Raw genomic sequence first — 15,560 nt, forward strand, 5'->3', positions numbered from 1 at the left:
CCTATTTTTTTCCTAACCCCAATTTGCATGTAAGTTTTTACTTATGCGTTTCATGACTAACTAAACTGAATACCGTTAGTTCTATAGGAACTAAAATTGCGTATTTCGACGTTGACGCCTAATTTTGCCTATTTCGGCATCAAAATCCCAAAAAGTACCTAATTCGTTAACCTGACATAGCGTTCTTGTGTTTTCAAAGATTAGAACAGGAAGTAAACTTAGGGCTTTAAGTCTCGTCGAAGGCGAAGGTTGTTAGAGACTGTTTACAGTTCCTTTGCTTGCCCTACTACCAACAGCACTCAGCACGGTTGAATGGTCATCCATCCAAGGACGTACCGAGCGCGACAGTGCTTAACTTCGGTGAGCCAATGGGAACCGGTCAAAGATTTGAGTTACACATTAGAATAGAACGTGGGAGTACTAAATGTTATATTTGAAAATATTTCGTTCGTAGGATTCTAACCAGCTGTGTATTTTCGCAAAGAACAGTTTCATAGGCCTTAAGCTGAGCACGGATTAAAAAATCACAAAATTCGTAGACGCCCTCTATAGCTAAATTACTGCCCTTCGCACATTTTCTCGCTGCTGTCTACAGGCAGTCCTATCAAACTAGTGTTTCGTGAAAGGTATTATATGTGAATTTTCCAGTTCGAAAAATAATTTGCCAGTAGTGAGATGTTTTCATCTGAAGCACCGGTAGATTCCATTCACTTGTTCAGAAGGGGCGGCCATCTGTCAGGTGCCATATGTCCAGCAACGAGTACAGTACTTCCCCTACCGCTCCCATGAACCGCGGAGGGGGGGGGGGGGGGGAGAAGAGAACAGGTCATCGTCAGCGAAAACAAATTAGTACATTGTGTAGCGACCGACGTGTCAAGTGTTACTGACATTCTAAGTGCAAAATAAATTCTAGTTTCTGTGTGAGAATACTACGCCATGCCGAAAACAGCTAGTTCAAAGTCTACTCGTATAAGGCAGTGGCTGCAAGATTTTCCGCATTATACAACAGATGGGAAAATTATTTTCTGCCAAGCATGCAACAAGGTTTGTTGATGTTTTTCTTAGACTTCTTATTTTCCTGTCATTTAGGATTCTTTTTTATCGCTATCCTTTAGTAATATGAAATACTCTTTATGTGTGATTCTAAACTGCACTTCCCTTTTCTCTCGTATTAGGTTTAGAGTGCTAAGAAATCTCACTTAACTCAGCATGCAGATGGAATCGCACATAAAGCTAATGTTGAACGAAAGTCAAAATTGAAGCAAACTCTCTTAACCAATAAATCTGGTGAATCCTCTGAAAAATCAAGTTATGCAGTGATTTGTGTCATGCACTTGGGGCAGCAAACATCCCCTTTCGGAAACTAGAAAACCCTATTTTCAGAGGTTTTCTTGAGAAGTACTGCCCTGAGTCTATTCCTGCAGGGTCAACTTTACGTAAGAATTATGTGGATTCAGCTTACAATGCTGCATTGCACAGAATCCGAGATGATGTTGGAGAATCTTGTATATGAATTTCTGTGGATGAAACTGACAGTCTCGACCGTTACATTGCAAACCTGATCATTGGCAAGCTAGATCCAGATGCTCCGTCCAGGGCTCATTTGATTTACTCAAAACAGCTTGCAAAAACTAACCAACAAACAATAGCACAGTTTGTGAACAACGGGCTTAAGGTGCTACACCCAAACGGAGTGGACGAGAATAAGGTGCTTCTGGCCGTCACTGATGCTGCTGCATATATGATAGCAGCGTTTCAACTATTAAAAGTATTCTATCCATTGATGCTGCACGTAACTTGTGTAGTGCATGGGATCAACCGTATAGCAGAGCACGTAAGGCTACAATTTCCTAAAGTAAATAAGGTAATATCTATGGTGAAGAAAATTTTTGTTAAGGCACCATCAAGAATACAGGCATTCAAAGAACAGCTTCCAGATGTCCCATTGCCGCCAGAACCTGTTGTCTCCCGCTGGGGCATGTGGCTGATAGCAGCAGAATACTATAGTACGCATCTCCCAGCTATCCAGAAGTTGGTTGAAAATATACCGGAGGATGCTGCATCCGTAACTGCAGCAATGGAGTTACTCAAAGATTCTTCTTTAAAATGGGACTTATCTAACATTAGGGCCCACTACACATTTATGGCAAGAATAATTTCACAATTAGACAATATTTCTTTGCTTGAAGAAGTCAAAATGAAAATTAATGAAGCGCCAGGTGAAGTAGGGGAAAAATACGGGCAAAAATGCAAACGGTTTTGCAGAACACTGGCCTGAAGGAGTTGTGTGCAGCTGCCGACATACTTAGTGGAATATTCAGCACTCCTGACTGCAGCATTCCTGCCCAACATGCGCCGAAAATGAAGTACGCCCCTGTCACATCTGTTGATGATGTAGAACGTTCCTTTTTAGTGTATAATTTGATTCTGACTGACAAGTGCCACAGTTTTTCACTAGAAAACCTAGAAAAGATTTTGGTTATTTATTGTGAAGCCAACTATGGTCAACATATGTGAAACTACGAATGTATTAATTAAACCATTGCCACATCTTTTTTACGGAGATCTTTATCTTGCAGGAACTCAAAAATATTTGGAGTTACGTTCAACATTAATGTTGCTGGCTAGTCCAGAATTTGCTCCCCATTGTAAATCTGTTGCTACTTCACTAGTCAACACTACATTCTGTGAAGTTACCCCCTTCTGTCTTATTCTGGATAAGTTAAATTCCTTCCACAAATCGTCTGTCTTTTTTTAGTATCATCTAGTTCCGATTCTAAACTTGGTGGAACGTTGTCAGTGTTCACCCTCTCAGCAACTTGCCGGTTGATTAATTCCTCTACCTTTTCCTCCAGACCGCTTATATTTATGGTGTCTGAGGTAGCTAGCTTTTCATTAAAATTTCCGTCTACCGCATCTACAATTGTGTTGACTCCTGCAATTTGCGATTAGACAATAGGGGTCAGTTTGTCTTGTCTTTCAATGGTATCTTTTAAGGTATGTGATTTCTGTTTCATTGTGTGTTGAATGTAACATTACACACACTTTGAAATGACCCTAACTTCTCATTAAATTCAGACACTATATTGGTACACTTGTCCTCAATACCAAATTCTAATTTCTGGGTCAACTTATGAAATTGATCATCCTCTTTTTTGTTAAAGTCCGTAAACTTTTTATTCATTTGTAGAGAAAAAATTACGTAATTCATTCTTCAAATGGACTTGTAAATTTTCCACTTCATCATTTAACACCTCAAATTTAGAATGTAAAGCTTCACCCTGTGCTTCTAGTTGTTCATTTAAAGAAACATTTTGATCACTTATTTCGTTCCTCAAAGAGGAAATTTGAGCAGTTGAAGTTACACTCTGTGCTTCTAACTTTAAGTGAAAAGTAGTACTTATTTCATTTCCCAAAGAGTCAATTTGAGCAGTGGCGGCTACACATTGCCCATCTATTTTTTCACTTAACGAACCATTCTGAGCATCTAATTTGGTATTTAACTGAAGTTTTAGGATACTTTGAACTCAGTACCACTGTATCTTCATTGTACATAAGTTTTTATACAACTGAAACATTTCTCGTAAGCTCGACACCTTCCGGTCTGTCAGAAATTGTCACATTCATTTTCCCATAAATACAGTCTACAAATATCTCTGAGTTTAGCAAAACAGCTGTCTGGACCTTACAAAAGTAGAAGCAAAAAAATGAATAAGTAATTGTCTCCTCTCTTCTTTCAACAATGTTCAACTGTTAACACAACAATGTTTGACATCCCACGGAGTATGGCGTGTTTATTCCTTGAGCTGAACGTGTAACTTCTGATATGGGCTCGACGACTACCTGCTCGTGCCGACCATCCTTCAGGTACACGTCCGTCCTGCACTCACACACGTAATTGTGGTGCAGTAGATACAGTTCTACTTTTCCATACTCCTCTCTAAAATAACGCGATTGAGACGGTGGAAATACAAGGGTCTCTAGAGTTTTCCCCAAAATTGTCGAGGCACTACAGTATCATAAAGATCTATTAAGTGTGTAATGTTCAGATTTTTATCTGGTCTCCTAACAAAGATATTGCAGGCCACAAAATGAAAAAATTAAAGAAATCCATTTTTAAAATATTTTAAGTCTAATTATATTCTATAAAGAGGAACTATACTGTGCAATGTAACAGCACAAAAAATGCTAAAGTTGAGAAATTGCTCCTTCTTTGAAAAAATAGTTTTCAGAAACTGAGTTTTTTTAATTTGTGACCAGTAATTTCGAGCTATTAAAAATACATTAAAGGATGTATTCAGATATGTGATAATGGTTGTAATTTATAGTCCAGTATGTTCTGATTTGAAAAATCTGAGGCAGCCCATTACTGAATAATTTAAAAAACCACAGATGCTTCTTAATGTGAAGGAATGTTTGTGGCCTGAAACAAAAATGGCTGCTGTTTCTAAATGTTAACAAAAAAAATTTAAAAACATTCTTGAGTCCATCAAACATAAGAGAATTCACATAGAAAATATTAGGTTTTTTTTTTTCCTTCCTTCTGAGATGGTGAAGTAACCAGTGCTGGACCACTTGGTATGGATTGACCCAGGGGCAACATGAAGCAGCAATATTTCTTGATATAGAAATAGGGTGGAACACTACCTCATAATGAAATGACAGTCAGTAATTATACTAAAAGATGATGGGTCAGGTGGGCACAACACATCTTAGGCTCCTACCCAGTTAGCTGACTGTGTGTGGGGTGCACACAAGTGTTTTTTTAGATTAGGTGACTCTTCGTGCAATCCAAATAACAATAGTTGTAGGAAACCTCCCAAGAATCTGTGTAAGAACAAAAGAAACACCTCCCACAGTCAGTGTGTTATTAAAATCCTAGTGGTTAACTTCTGAAGCATTTGCCAACAAGTTGCCAAAGTTCAAAGTGCCCCTGAAAAGCAACAAAGTTCACATAGTAATAGGTACAGGAAGCTGGTTGAAACCAGAAATTGATAGCTGAGAGATTTTTGTTGAAAGTTTAAGTGTATATCAAAAGGATAGGCTAATGGGAAGTGGATGTGGTGTGTTTGTTGCAGTAAACAAAAAAACTTGAATCCACCCAGATAGAAATTGCAGCTACGTTTGAGATTGTTTGGGTAGTTCCCAGTATCAGGGATGGGTACAAAATAGTAATTGGACCCTTCTATTGCCTGCCAGAATCATATCATATTGTAACTGTAAACGTTAGAGAAAATCTCAGCTTGTACATGAGTTCCGCAGTCATACAGTTATTGTTGGTGGAGACTTTGATTATCCAACAATCAATTGGGAAAATAACAGTTTTGGTAGTGGTGGATGAGAGAAGACATCCTGTAAAACAATACAAAATGCCTTCTCTGAAAACTATCTAGAATAGATAGGTAGGAACCCCACTCATGATGGAAATATATTGGATCTAATGGCAACAAATAGACTGACCTCTTTGAGGGTGTCCACATTGAAACTGTTATCAGTGACCATGATGTGACTGTGGGAACAATGGTTACCAAAGTACAGAGGGCAACTAAAACAAGCAGGAAGTTACATATCTTCAGTAAACTAGATAATCAGTAGTGTCACATCTCAGTGAGGAACTTGACACTTTCAGCACAGAGCAGCAGCATGTAGAGGAACTATGGCTCAGGTTTAAAAGAATAGTTGACCATGCACTGAATAGATAGGAACCCAGTAGAACTGTAAAGAAACTTCTAAAGAAACAGATATTATTACATAATTGGTGTAAAACAAAGCGTAGGGCAGTAGATAAAGATGCTGAATGAAACAAGTTTGGCTGTCAAGAGGACAATGTGTGGAACCTTCAGTGGCTACCATAGCATTATATTGTCAAATGATTTTTCACAAAACCCAGAGAAATTCTGGTCATATGTAAAGGCTGTTAGTGGCATAAATGTTAGTGTCCAGTCCCCAGTGATTGAGACAGGAACTGAAATTGAATATAGCAGAGCAAAAGTTGAAACATCTCTCTGTTTTCAAATGTTCCCTTTACCAAAGAAACCCAGGAGAATTTCCGCAATTTAATCCTCATACCACTGAAAAGATGAGTGAAATAACTGTTAGTGTCGGTGGTATTCAGGAATGGTTGAAAACATTGAAACTGAACAAAGCTCTAGGGCCCAATGGAATCAGTCAAATTCTATATTGTGGAGGACACAGAATGTTATCTTGCATGGAGAGTCAGTCAGATGTAGAAGTAACTTCAGGTGTGCCCAAGAGAAATTTTGCAGACGGTGCAGTTACCTGTAATGAAATACTGTGTGAAAGAAGCTGCATAAATATTAGTCAGAACTTACGATTTCAGAGTGGTGCAAAGATTAGCAACTTTCTGTAAATGTTCAAAAATGTAAAATTATGCACTTCCGCACTTCCACAGAATGAAAATATATGGTATCCTAGGACTGTAACATCAATGAGTAACAGGTGGAATCAGCAAACTCACAAATACCTGGGTAAAGCACTTTGCAGGGATATGAGATGGGATGATCATAAAGGAGTAAAGCAAATGTTAGACTTGTTTCATTGGTAGAATACTGGTGAAATGCAGTCAGTCTATAAAGGAGATTGCTTAAAAATCATTCGTGTGACTGGTTCTGGAATATTGCTGAAGTGTGTGGGACCCATAGAAAATGGGACTAACAGGGGATCTTGAATGTATACAGATAAGGGCAGCACAAATTGTCAAAGATTTGTTTGGCCCCTGGGAGAGCGTTACAGTGATGCTAAAGAAACTGAACTGGCAGACTCTTGAAGACAGACCTAAACTCTCCCGAGAAAGTCTACTAACAAACTTTCTAGAACCAGCTCTAAATGATGATTCTAAGAGTATCTGTATCAATCATATAAGGATGGGGAAGACAAGGTTAAAATAATTACTGTATGCACAGAAGTACACACAATCATTCTTCTCCCATTCCAAACATGACTGTAACAAAGAAACTTTAATAAGTGGGCCCGATGGGACGTACTCTCTGCCGTGCACTTCGCAGTGGTTTCCAGAATACAGATGTGGATGTATGTGTAAAACGTGGTCCCACACAGCCACCCTTCATTGCCTAATATAGCTAAGGAGCTTTTGAATTGATACCAGAAAATTGACCCCCCAGGGGCTCAGCATTCATTTGCTGAGTACGGGCTTGGCGACCCCGGGGTCCTGAGCTGGGGACTGGTCAGCACCGCCAGTCTCCTGTCACCGTAACCCCCGGACATGCTTCAGCGACCACCGTATGGCGCTGCGGTGGAATGTTGTGTGCTGTCAGGAATGGTAATCTTGGCTTGACTGCCTGGATTGCGAGGAAGGCCAACCTCTATAAAAACACCTCAATCTTATGGTGTGCTCCGCGCCTATAAGATGGACGGCTGTTGGGGTGGAACAGTCATAAGCGGGCAACCTCTGGGGCACCTGCCACACCCCAGTTGTATTAGGCTTACTCAGGCACGTGGGGCTCTGTCTGAGTGGACCTTTAGTTCCCTAGCTGCTCGTTGGACCGGAATGGACCCTTCGACCTCTACATTTCCCCCTACCAGTGGATTGGGTGGGCCACTGGTAGGAAAACACACCCCATCGAAAAAGTGACTTCGTGCTGCGAGTCCCCCAGTGCCTGGTGTTGCTAGAGATTTATCAGACTTTCATAACAGAGCACATGCTGATAACCAGAATGTGTTTTTGATTATTAAACAGAAGGAGGGTACCTTTGAGAGGATTTCTCCCTTTTACATCCACAAGGGTCTTGAGGGAATTGCAGGAACACTGAGTTGAGACTTCTAGTTCCCGTCAAGTCGCTTTTCTTCGGAAAGCAACCTGCCTCGGAGAGTACGCTATCGAGACCGAGCTCCACCCCACTTTGAACTATAGTAAAGGCGTTGTGACATGTAGGGACTTGGTGGATATCCCCACAGACGAGTTAAAATCTGCGTGGGCTGACGAAGGTATTGTTGACGTGCAGCATATTATGAAACGAGTCGATGGGGACCTAGTCAAATCCGACTCGTTTATTCTCACGTTCAGTTGCCCGAGACTCCCAGAGCATGTTAAAGCGGGGTTCTTACGTTTGCCAGTACGGCCATATTTCCCCAACCCAATGCGCTGTTTTAAATGTCAGCGCTTTGGGCATACTACGTTGGGGTGCAATGGGATAGCCACTTATGGTAATTGTGGTCAGCCTGCCCATGAAGGAGCCGATTGTTCATCGCCTGTGAAGTGTGTGAATTGCTCTGGGAGTCACCCTGTCTGGAGCCGGGTCTGCCCCATCTATCTCGAAGAGCGGAAGATACAGGAGATTAAAACATCTTAGCGCATCCCCTATGGTGAGGCCAAGAAGCTCTTTAAGGCCATGCAGCCTCCTGTGTTTACATCTTTCGCTTCCGCTCTGAAAAAACCGGTGCAGTTGGTCACTGTTGCTACGCAAATGGAGGTTACTAGTGTTAGCACTAATACCTGCATTTGCCAGTGCACTTGTGCTGCTGTGGTTGTTTTGAAACCTGCAGCTCTCCCCGCTACGTCGGACAAGGCTGTGGTTGCTGACATTGGGGTACTTCCTGCCTCTCCCCGTATGGCGCCTTCTGCCCAGGCGAGTAAAGCTCCAACTGTTGACAAGCCTCTGCATTCTAAGTCCCCCAAGACAAAGACGCCGAAGGTGAAGGTTTTGCCACCTGAGGAGGCTAGTCAGGGTCGGTCCGATGACAAGGCCATCGTACTGTCTGACATCTCCGTTGGGTCGTCATCGGAGCTGATGGACATTGATGTTGACCGGGGGTGATCTTCTCGCCACAGGAATAAATCTCCGGCCAGTACATGCTCTCCTCCAAAGCACAGAGGCAGGGTGAAAGTTCAGCCACCCTGATCACTGGCTCCCATATTACAGTGGAACCTGAATGGGTTCAGGATGCATGTGGCCGTATTACAACTCCTTGTACGAGAGTGCCCTTTGTGCTTATGTCTCCAAGAGACACATTTTCGGGCCACTGATGCTCCTTCTTTACGGGGCTGTACCGTATATCGAAAAGATGATCTGACGGGGGAAAGGGCAAAGGGTGGTGTTGCGATTTTTGTCCGTGACATGCACCCCTGATCTGAGCTCCCTCTCGTTACAGACTTGCAAGCAGTTGCAGTTGACCTTCTTTTGGGTCGGAGGTTCACAGTCTGTTCAGTTTACTACCGCCTCAGGATGCAATAGTCTCTGAGGCTCTCACAGACCTTATTAGCCAACTCCCCCACCCATTTCTTCTTCTGGGGGACTTCAATGCTCATAATGTCTTATGGGGCTTTCCAACTACTTGCCCCAGGGGTCGCGTTCTGGAAATCCTCATGATGTCTTAAGAACTGTGCATCATCAACTCTGGTGCTCCCACTCATTTCTGTACTGCTTCCGGGTCGTCATCAGCTATTGACCTTTCCTTTTGCTCTCCAGCACTCACGGATTCTGCTCTGTGGGAGGTTGCTGCTGACCTCCATTCTAGTGACCACTTCCCCCTTTGGATTCGCCTCCTGGATGAGGCTGTGGCATTACCAGTGCTGCCCCGGTTGCACCTCTGCAGAGCTGACTGGACACTTTTCAGCCAACTGGCTGTTTTTGACGACCGTGCCAGTGTCCATGAATGGGTCGACCATGTTACAGCCGTGATCTCCCATGCTGCTGAATTGTCAATCCCACAGTCATCCGGTCATCCCAAGAGGCGTCCTGTCCCTTGGTGTACCACTGAGTGCCGCTCAGCCATCCGAGCCCGCTGTGCAGCTCTGTGCCACTCAAAGTGCCGTCCCTCAGCTGACAATCTTGCGGCCTTTCGGGTGGCAAGGGCCAAGGCGCGGCGAGTGATTAAAGAGAGCAAACGACGGTCATGGCAATCGTTCTTGAACTCCATCTCCTGCTCCACTAGTTCTACGAAAATATGGGAAGCCATCAGGAGGATTTCCGGAAAACTCAGCCAACTACCTGTCACGGCATTGCCGCATCAGGGATGTCTCCTCACGGCGCCGAGAGACATTGCCCAGACACTGGCCATGCATTTTGCGGAATCTACCGCCACTATTAACTGTGATCCAGATTTCTGCCGCTACCGCACTGCCATCGAGAGGGGTCACTTGGACTTCCGGTCTCCAAATTCTGAACCCTACAACTGCCCCTTCACAATGTGGGAACTGGATTCGGCGCTGTCTGTGGCTCATGATACTGCACCTGGTCATGATCAAATCCGGTACAGCATGCTGCAGCACTTGTTGCTACCGTCCAAGGAAGTTCTCCTGAATTGTTTTAATATGATATGGTTATCCGGCACGTTCCCGGACTCGTGGAGGGAGGCGATTTTGATTCCCCTCCTCAAACCGGGGAAGGACCGAACGCATCCCAGTAGTTATCGAAGTATTGCTTTGACGAGCTGTGTCGGGAAGACGTTGGAACGCATGGTCAACCGTCGCCTCGTTTGGCTGCTCGAGACCAGGCAGCTCCTTAGCCCCTCTCAGTGTGGCTTTCGGAGATGTCGTTCCACTATAGACAACTTGACCCTGCTTGAGGCGGCCATCCAGCAGGCCTTCCTACGTAACCAGCATTGTCTAGGTGTATTCTTTGACATTAATAAGGCGTATGACACTACTTGGCGCCGCCTTATCCTCAATCAACTCCATCAGTGGGGCTTTTGTGGCAGTCTCCCCATCTTCATTCGGTCCTTTCTTTCCCACCGCCTCTTTCGATATCGGGTTGGTAATGTGCTATCTGAATTGTACGTGCAGGAGAATGGTGTTCCTCAGGGAAGCGTTTTGTGTGTCACCCTCTTTGCCGTCGCCATTAACAGTATCGCGTCCACTATCCAGAGTCCTGCCCAATGCTCCTTATTTGTGGACGATTTTGCTGTTTTCTGTTCTTCCTCTAGTCTTGTCACTGCTAGTCGGCAGTTGCGGCTTGCGATAAAGCGATTAGAGGCATGGACTGCTAAGACGGGTTTTACCTTTTCTGCAGACAAATGTGTGTGTGTTCATTTTAATCGTTCTCGACGTCTTTTTACCTCCCCTGAATTGCGTCTGAGGGACACCATTATTCCTTTTAGAGACACTGTGAGATTCCTGGGCCTCACTTTTGATTCCAAGTTGTTGTGGTTGCCTCACCTTAAAGACCTCAAGGTGCGGGCCCTGAAGGCACTGAATATTTTGAAGTGTCTGAGCCATCGGTCCTGGGGAGCAGATCAGGCGCGTCTGCTGCAGTTTTATAGGGCTTTCATCCGATCGCGTCTTGACTATGGTTGCACCGTGTATGGGTCAGGAAGGCCTTCGTATCTGAAGATTCTTGACGCAGTACACTATGAGGGTATCAGGCTGGCCACTGGTGCCTTCCGTACCAGTCCCATCCCCAGCCTGTGTGCTGAGGCAGGGGAACCGCCGCTCACCATCCGGCGGAAACTCCTCATGGTGCGACAGGTGTGTCAATTCCTTGCCTGTCCTACCTCCCCTGCATACCCTACCATTGCCCGACCGCCTATGGAACGTCTCTTTTTTCAATCGTCCCAGGGCAACGAGACCATTTGGGATTCGTGCCAAGCATTTGCTTGCCCTTGGTGTGGAGCGTGTGGCCCCCCAATGCCAAGGTTTTACCCGTCTGCCTCCCTGGTTGCTCCAGAGGCCCAGCGTCCTTTTAGACTTGTCGGAATGCCGGAGGAGCTGCACTCCTGCGTTTGTTTTTACCTCCTTATTTTCCAATATTTTACACCAGCATCCCGACCATGTACCATTATTTATGGATGGCTCTAAACAGGGGGACTCTGTTGGTTGTGCTGTTGTTTTCCCTGATCGAGTCGTCAAGTTACGGCTTCCTGCGGCGTTTACCATCTTTAATGCCAAATTGTTTGCGATCTTGCGGGCATTCGAGCAGATGAGATGTGTTCCCAGTCTTAAGTTTCTCATCTGTTCTGACTCCCTGAGTGCCCTTCAGACCATGCAACACTTGTACCCGGTGGATACAGTCGTCCAGAACATCCATGATGCCTTACTCCACCTGCAACAGCAGGGGAAGGAGGTTTCTTTTTGCTGGGTGCCGGGGCACGTGGGTATTAGGGGAAACGAACTGGCGGATATGGCTGCCAAAGATGCATGTTCCCCTCCCTCACGTTGTTTAATGTGCCGTCCCCCTTCATGCTGTTACCTCCCTCCTGCGTTTTCGTGTTATGCGTCAATGGGAAGAGGAGTGGCTGGCAGTTGGTGAAAATAATCTGCGTCTGGTCAAGGCCACCACGCGGCCATGGCGTACGTCCTACCAGTCATGCAGGCGGGATGAGGTTCTCCTCACTCGCCTCCGCATCGGGCACAGTCCCTTAACGCTTGGTTTTTTACTCCGGCGGGAGGAACCCCCAATCTACAGTGCTTGTGGCGTCCAGATTACTGTCTGCCACATTTTACTTGACTGTCTTTTATTCTCTGACTAGAGGGCGGTGGTTTCTTTGCCACCGGATTTGCCCTCTATTTTGCAAGACGACGCAACGACTGTGGTTAAGGTTTTACGGTTTTGTGTCCTGTGCAATTTGTTGCCTCGGATTTTAGGGAGAGGGTTTTAATGTGCTGCTGGGTGACTGGCTCACCCAGGTTTTAGGTAAGAGGTCCGCCAGTCACGATTACCTCCTTGTTTCCCTTCGGTTTCTGTTCTCTTTTCCTTGCGTTTCCTTTCCTTTTTTAGTGCGTTTTTTCTCCTCTTGTTTTGCCTCTGTATGTGAGGATTTGGAACTGTGTTAGGTCTGTGTATTTTAGCCGTTCTCCTTGTTTGCTGTCCGTCTTAGTCCCTTCACTGCATGTGTTCCTGTTTTTATGCGTTTGGGCGCTGATGACCACGCTGTTTAGCGTTCATAAACCTCACACACACACACACACACACACACACACACACACACAGAAAATGGAGTCCTGTAAAGGAGAGTTCTTAAATGTCACCCTTATTTCAGTAGCCACTAAGAATATTGTCTGATCTCGAATGCTGTCCAATGCTTCGTGCTTGTGTGAACAGTTTTCAGTCTTCTGCTATTTCCCCAGTCTTGGAATTACTGCTTGACAGCTACAGGCTTGAAGTATTGTTTAAAATCATAGACTACAGATTTTCTGTGGGTAAATGTTTGTGCTAATTTACATCAACCCCAGTATTATGTGAACTGCAGGACCAACACATCTCCAATAGGTCTTACTTAAACAATAGTTCGTCATTGACTAGTAGTCAACCAATCAGTTATATTTATCCTATTGACCAATTGTACTTGCTCCATATAGCATGTGGGTTTTTTAAGCAGTGAAAAGTATGGCACATTCTCCTACTCTTAGTATGTTAAAATTTATCTTATTTTTCTTGTATTTTTCTGTACAGTTGTGAAATTGTATCTTTTAGGGAAATTGCTAAAACCAGAGGATGTGTTTATGTATCTTAATTGTCAGTTCGTTAGGTCGCAGAAGGAAGACAAAACTGGTTTAATTACAAATCTGTTCTTTACAGAACGTGGTGAACAAGATGCTGAATCTCAGGATGGAAACAGTGCTGATTTGGATGATGATGTAAAAGATAAAGATGAAGAGGACGATGATGAAGAAGATGGAGATGCAGATGCTCAAGAAACAGAAAGTGCAGAGAAGGAAGTTACAAACACATCATCAAAAGGAGAGCCATCTGTGACTGATAATGCAGAAAGTGCAGGAGAGGGAAATGGCAAAGAGACAGAATTAGAAGAAAAACCCAATGGAAAAGCGAATGGTGAGACTGCGGAAGGAGAAGTCACCGTACATTCTGGAGGAGGAGCGAGAGGAGGAGGGGGAGAAGAAGACAAAACAAAACCATGTAAATTGGCAGAAAAGGAACCTGTTAGTATGACACGTTGGCTGTTGTATTTTATTTCTCATGTGTACAGAGAATTGGAGCAGTCCACTATAGTTAAAATTTTCTTTATTAGGAGGTGAATGTTTCGCAGCATTCTGAACATGAAAAGCAGGTGCCTGAAGCTAACTCGGCTGATAATGAAGATTCAATAAATTTAACAATAGGAGAAGATGAAGAGAAGCTTTTGGCTGAAGAGGTAAGAAGTTATTACTGTGATTTTTAGTTCCCGTGCTGCCTGCAGGAGAGAATATCCAGTATAGTTGCAGTTTGATTTTGACAGGAGTTAAGAGCTCATCTCTCCCCCACCCCCTCCCAACTCATTTCTAAGTGTAGTGTGCTGTACCGTTGCACATGCTATAATATCGAGGTCATTCATTAAAATTACATTTATCGATTGGCATTTATCATAATTTTGCCATATGTTTGCAGTTCTGTTGGTTTAAAGGTCTCTTCATGAGAGTGTACTTAAAAATAGTGCAGTGATACTAGAGTGGACGGAATGGAATTGATGGAGCATTCCACTAGTGAAGAGTATGTAAAATGCTGATTTGAGAGCTTGTTGTCTGCAGGATCTATGCGTTTAGTGTTTCCTCTAAACAAAAAGTGCAGCTCATTATCTTCTGTTGATAATTGTAATCCAAATATCTCGATTTTTGTTATGTTCCTTTAGCTTTTAGATAGCAGCTCTGTGATGAAATCTTTTACTTCATTGTTGATGTGCCAGAAGACTGCCCATAGCTCTCTTAGTTCATAAGGTTCTGGACCCAGAGCTGTGTTGAATTGCAGGACATGTAATTTTTTTGTACAGTATAAGGGCAATCAAATGAAAACAAGACATATGAGAAAAAAGTAAGAGACCTGTTTATTTCAAAAGTAATTTCCATAACTGTTAATAGATTTATGCAATAAAAAGAAACACCTGCAGCATACATTTTGAGGTTATATTATTACATTGCAACTAGTTTTGGTGACTCATACATAATCTTCAGGCCTTAACTGAGGGGGGTGAATATCAAATGTATACGTGATTCCATCGGTGGCCAACATCTATGAGCTGACTTCCTTAGAATACTGTACTCGAAACAACTTTGGCAAAATGGGGGTACAATCATGGTTTCTTAGGCAACTGCAAACATTTTTCCGCGAAGGTTTTGACTGATTGTCTTTCTGTGGGTTAATGTATTAACAGGTATGGAGTTTACTTACCTTTGAAATGATAAACAGTTTATTAACTTTCTTTCCATCTGTCTCACTTTCATTTGGTTGACCGTTATACAAAGGATGCAATGTCAGCGTTGAGAATAGAGGTAGATGCAACTTGTTTCAGTTTATTTTTAGTAACACTTACTCCAGTGCCAATCCCATTTATATGTAATAATGTTCTCGGAAACTGTCGGGCCATGTGTCTGTAGGTTGTAACTTCAAAGATGATACCTTCAGTCGTGGTAATGGTTGGTTTACTGTTGCTGCTGTAAGAACTGGCAGTAGTGTTTGTGCTGCCGTCGCCATTAACAGTATCACGTCCACTATCTGGAGTCCTGCCCAATGCTCCTTGTTTGTGGACGATTTTGCTGTTTTCTGTTCTTCCTCCACTCTTGTCACTGCTAATCGGCAGTTGCAGCTTACGATAAAGCGATTAGAGGCGTGGACTGCGAGGACGGGTTTTACCTTGTCTGCAGACAAATGTGT

The 15,560-nt window shown here is 43.5% G+C and overlaps 1 protein-coding gene across 4 annotated transcripts in view; it reads left to right on the forward strand.

The window, feature by feature from the left end:
• LOC126258608 (SAFB-like transcription modulator) overlaps window positions 1-15,560 on the forward strand; it is a 215,334-nt gene that overhangs the window by 69,502 nt on the left and 130,272 nt on the right. For all 4 annotated transcript variants that reach the window (XM_049955657.1, XM_049955654.1, XM_049955655.1 and 1 more), the window contains exons 3-4: window positions 13,494-13,855; window positions 13,945-14,067. In XM_049955657.1, coding sequence (XP_049811614.1) covers window positions 13,494-13,855; window positions 13,945-14,067 — 485 coding nt within the window. The remainder of the gene's footprint in view (window positions 1-13,493; window positions 13,856-13,944; window positions 14,068-15,560) is intronic.

Source organism: Schistocerca nitens, chromosome 1, assembly GCF_023898315.1.
Source record: "Schistocerca nitens isolate TAMUIC-IGC-003100 chromosome 1, iqSchNite1.1, whole genome shotgun sequence".
In the NCBI taxonomy this organism is placed as follows: Eukaryota; Metazoa; Arthropoda; class Insecta; order Orthoptera; family Acrididae; genus Schistocerca; species Schistocerca nitens.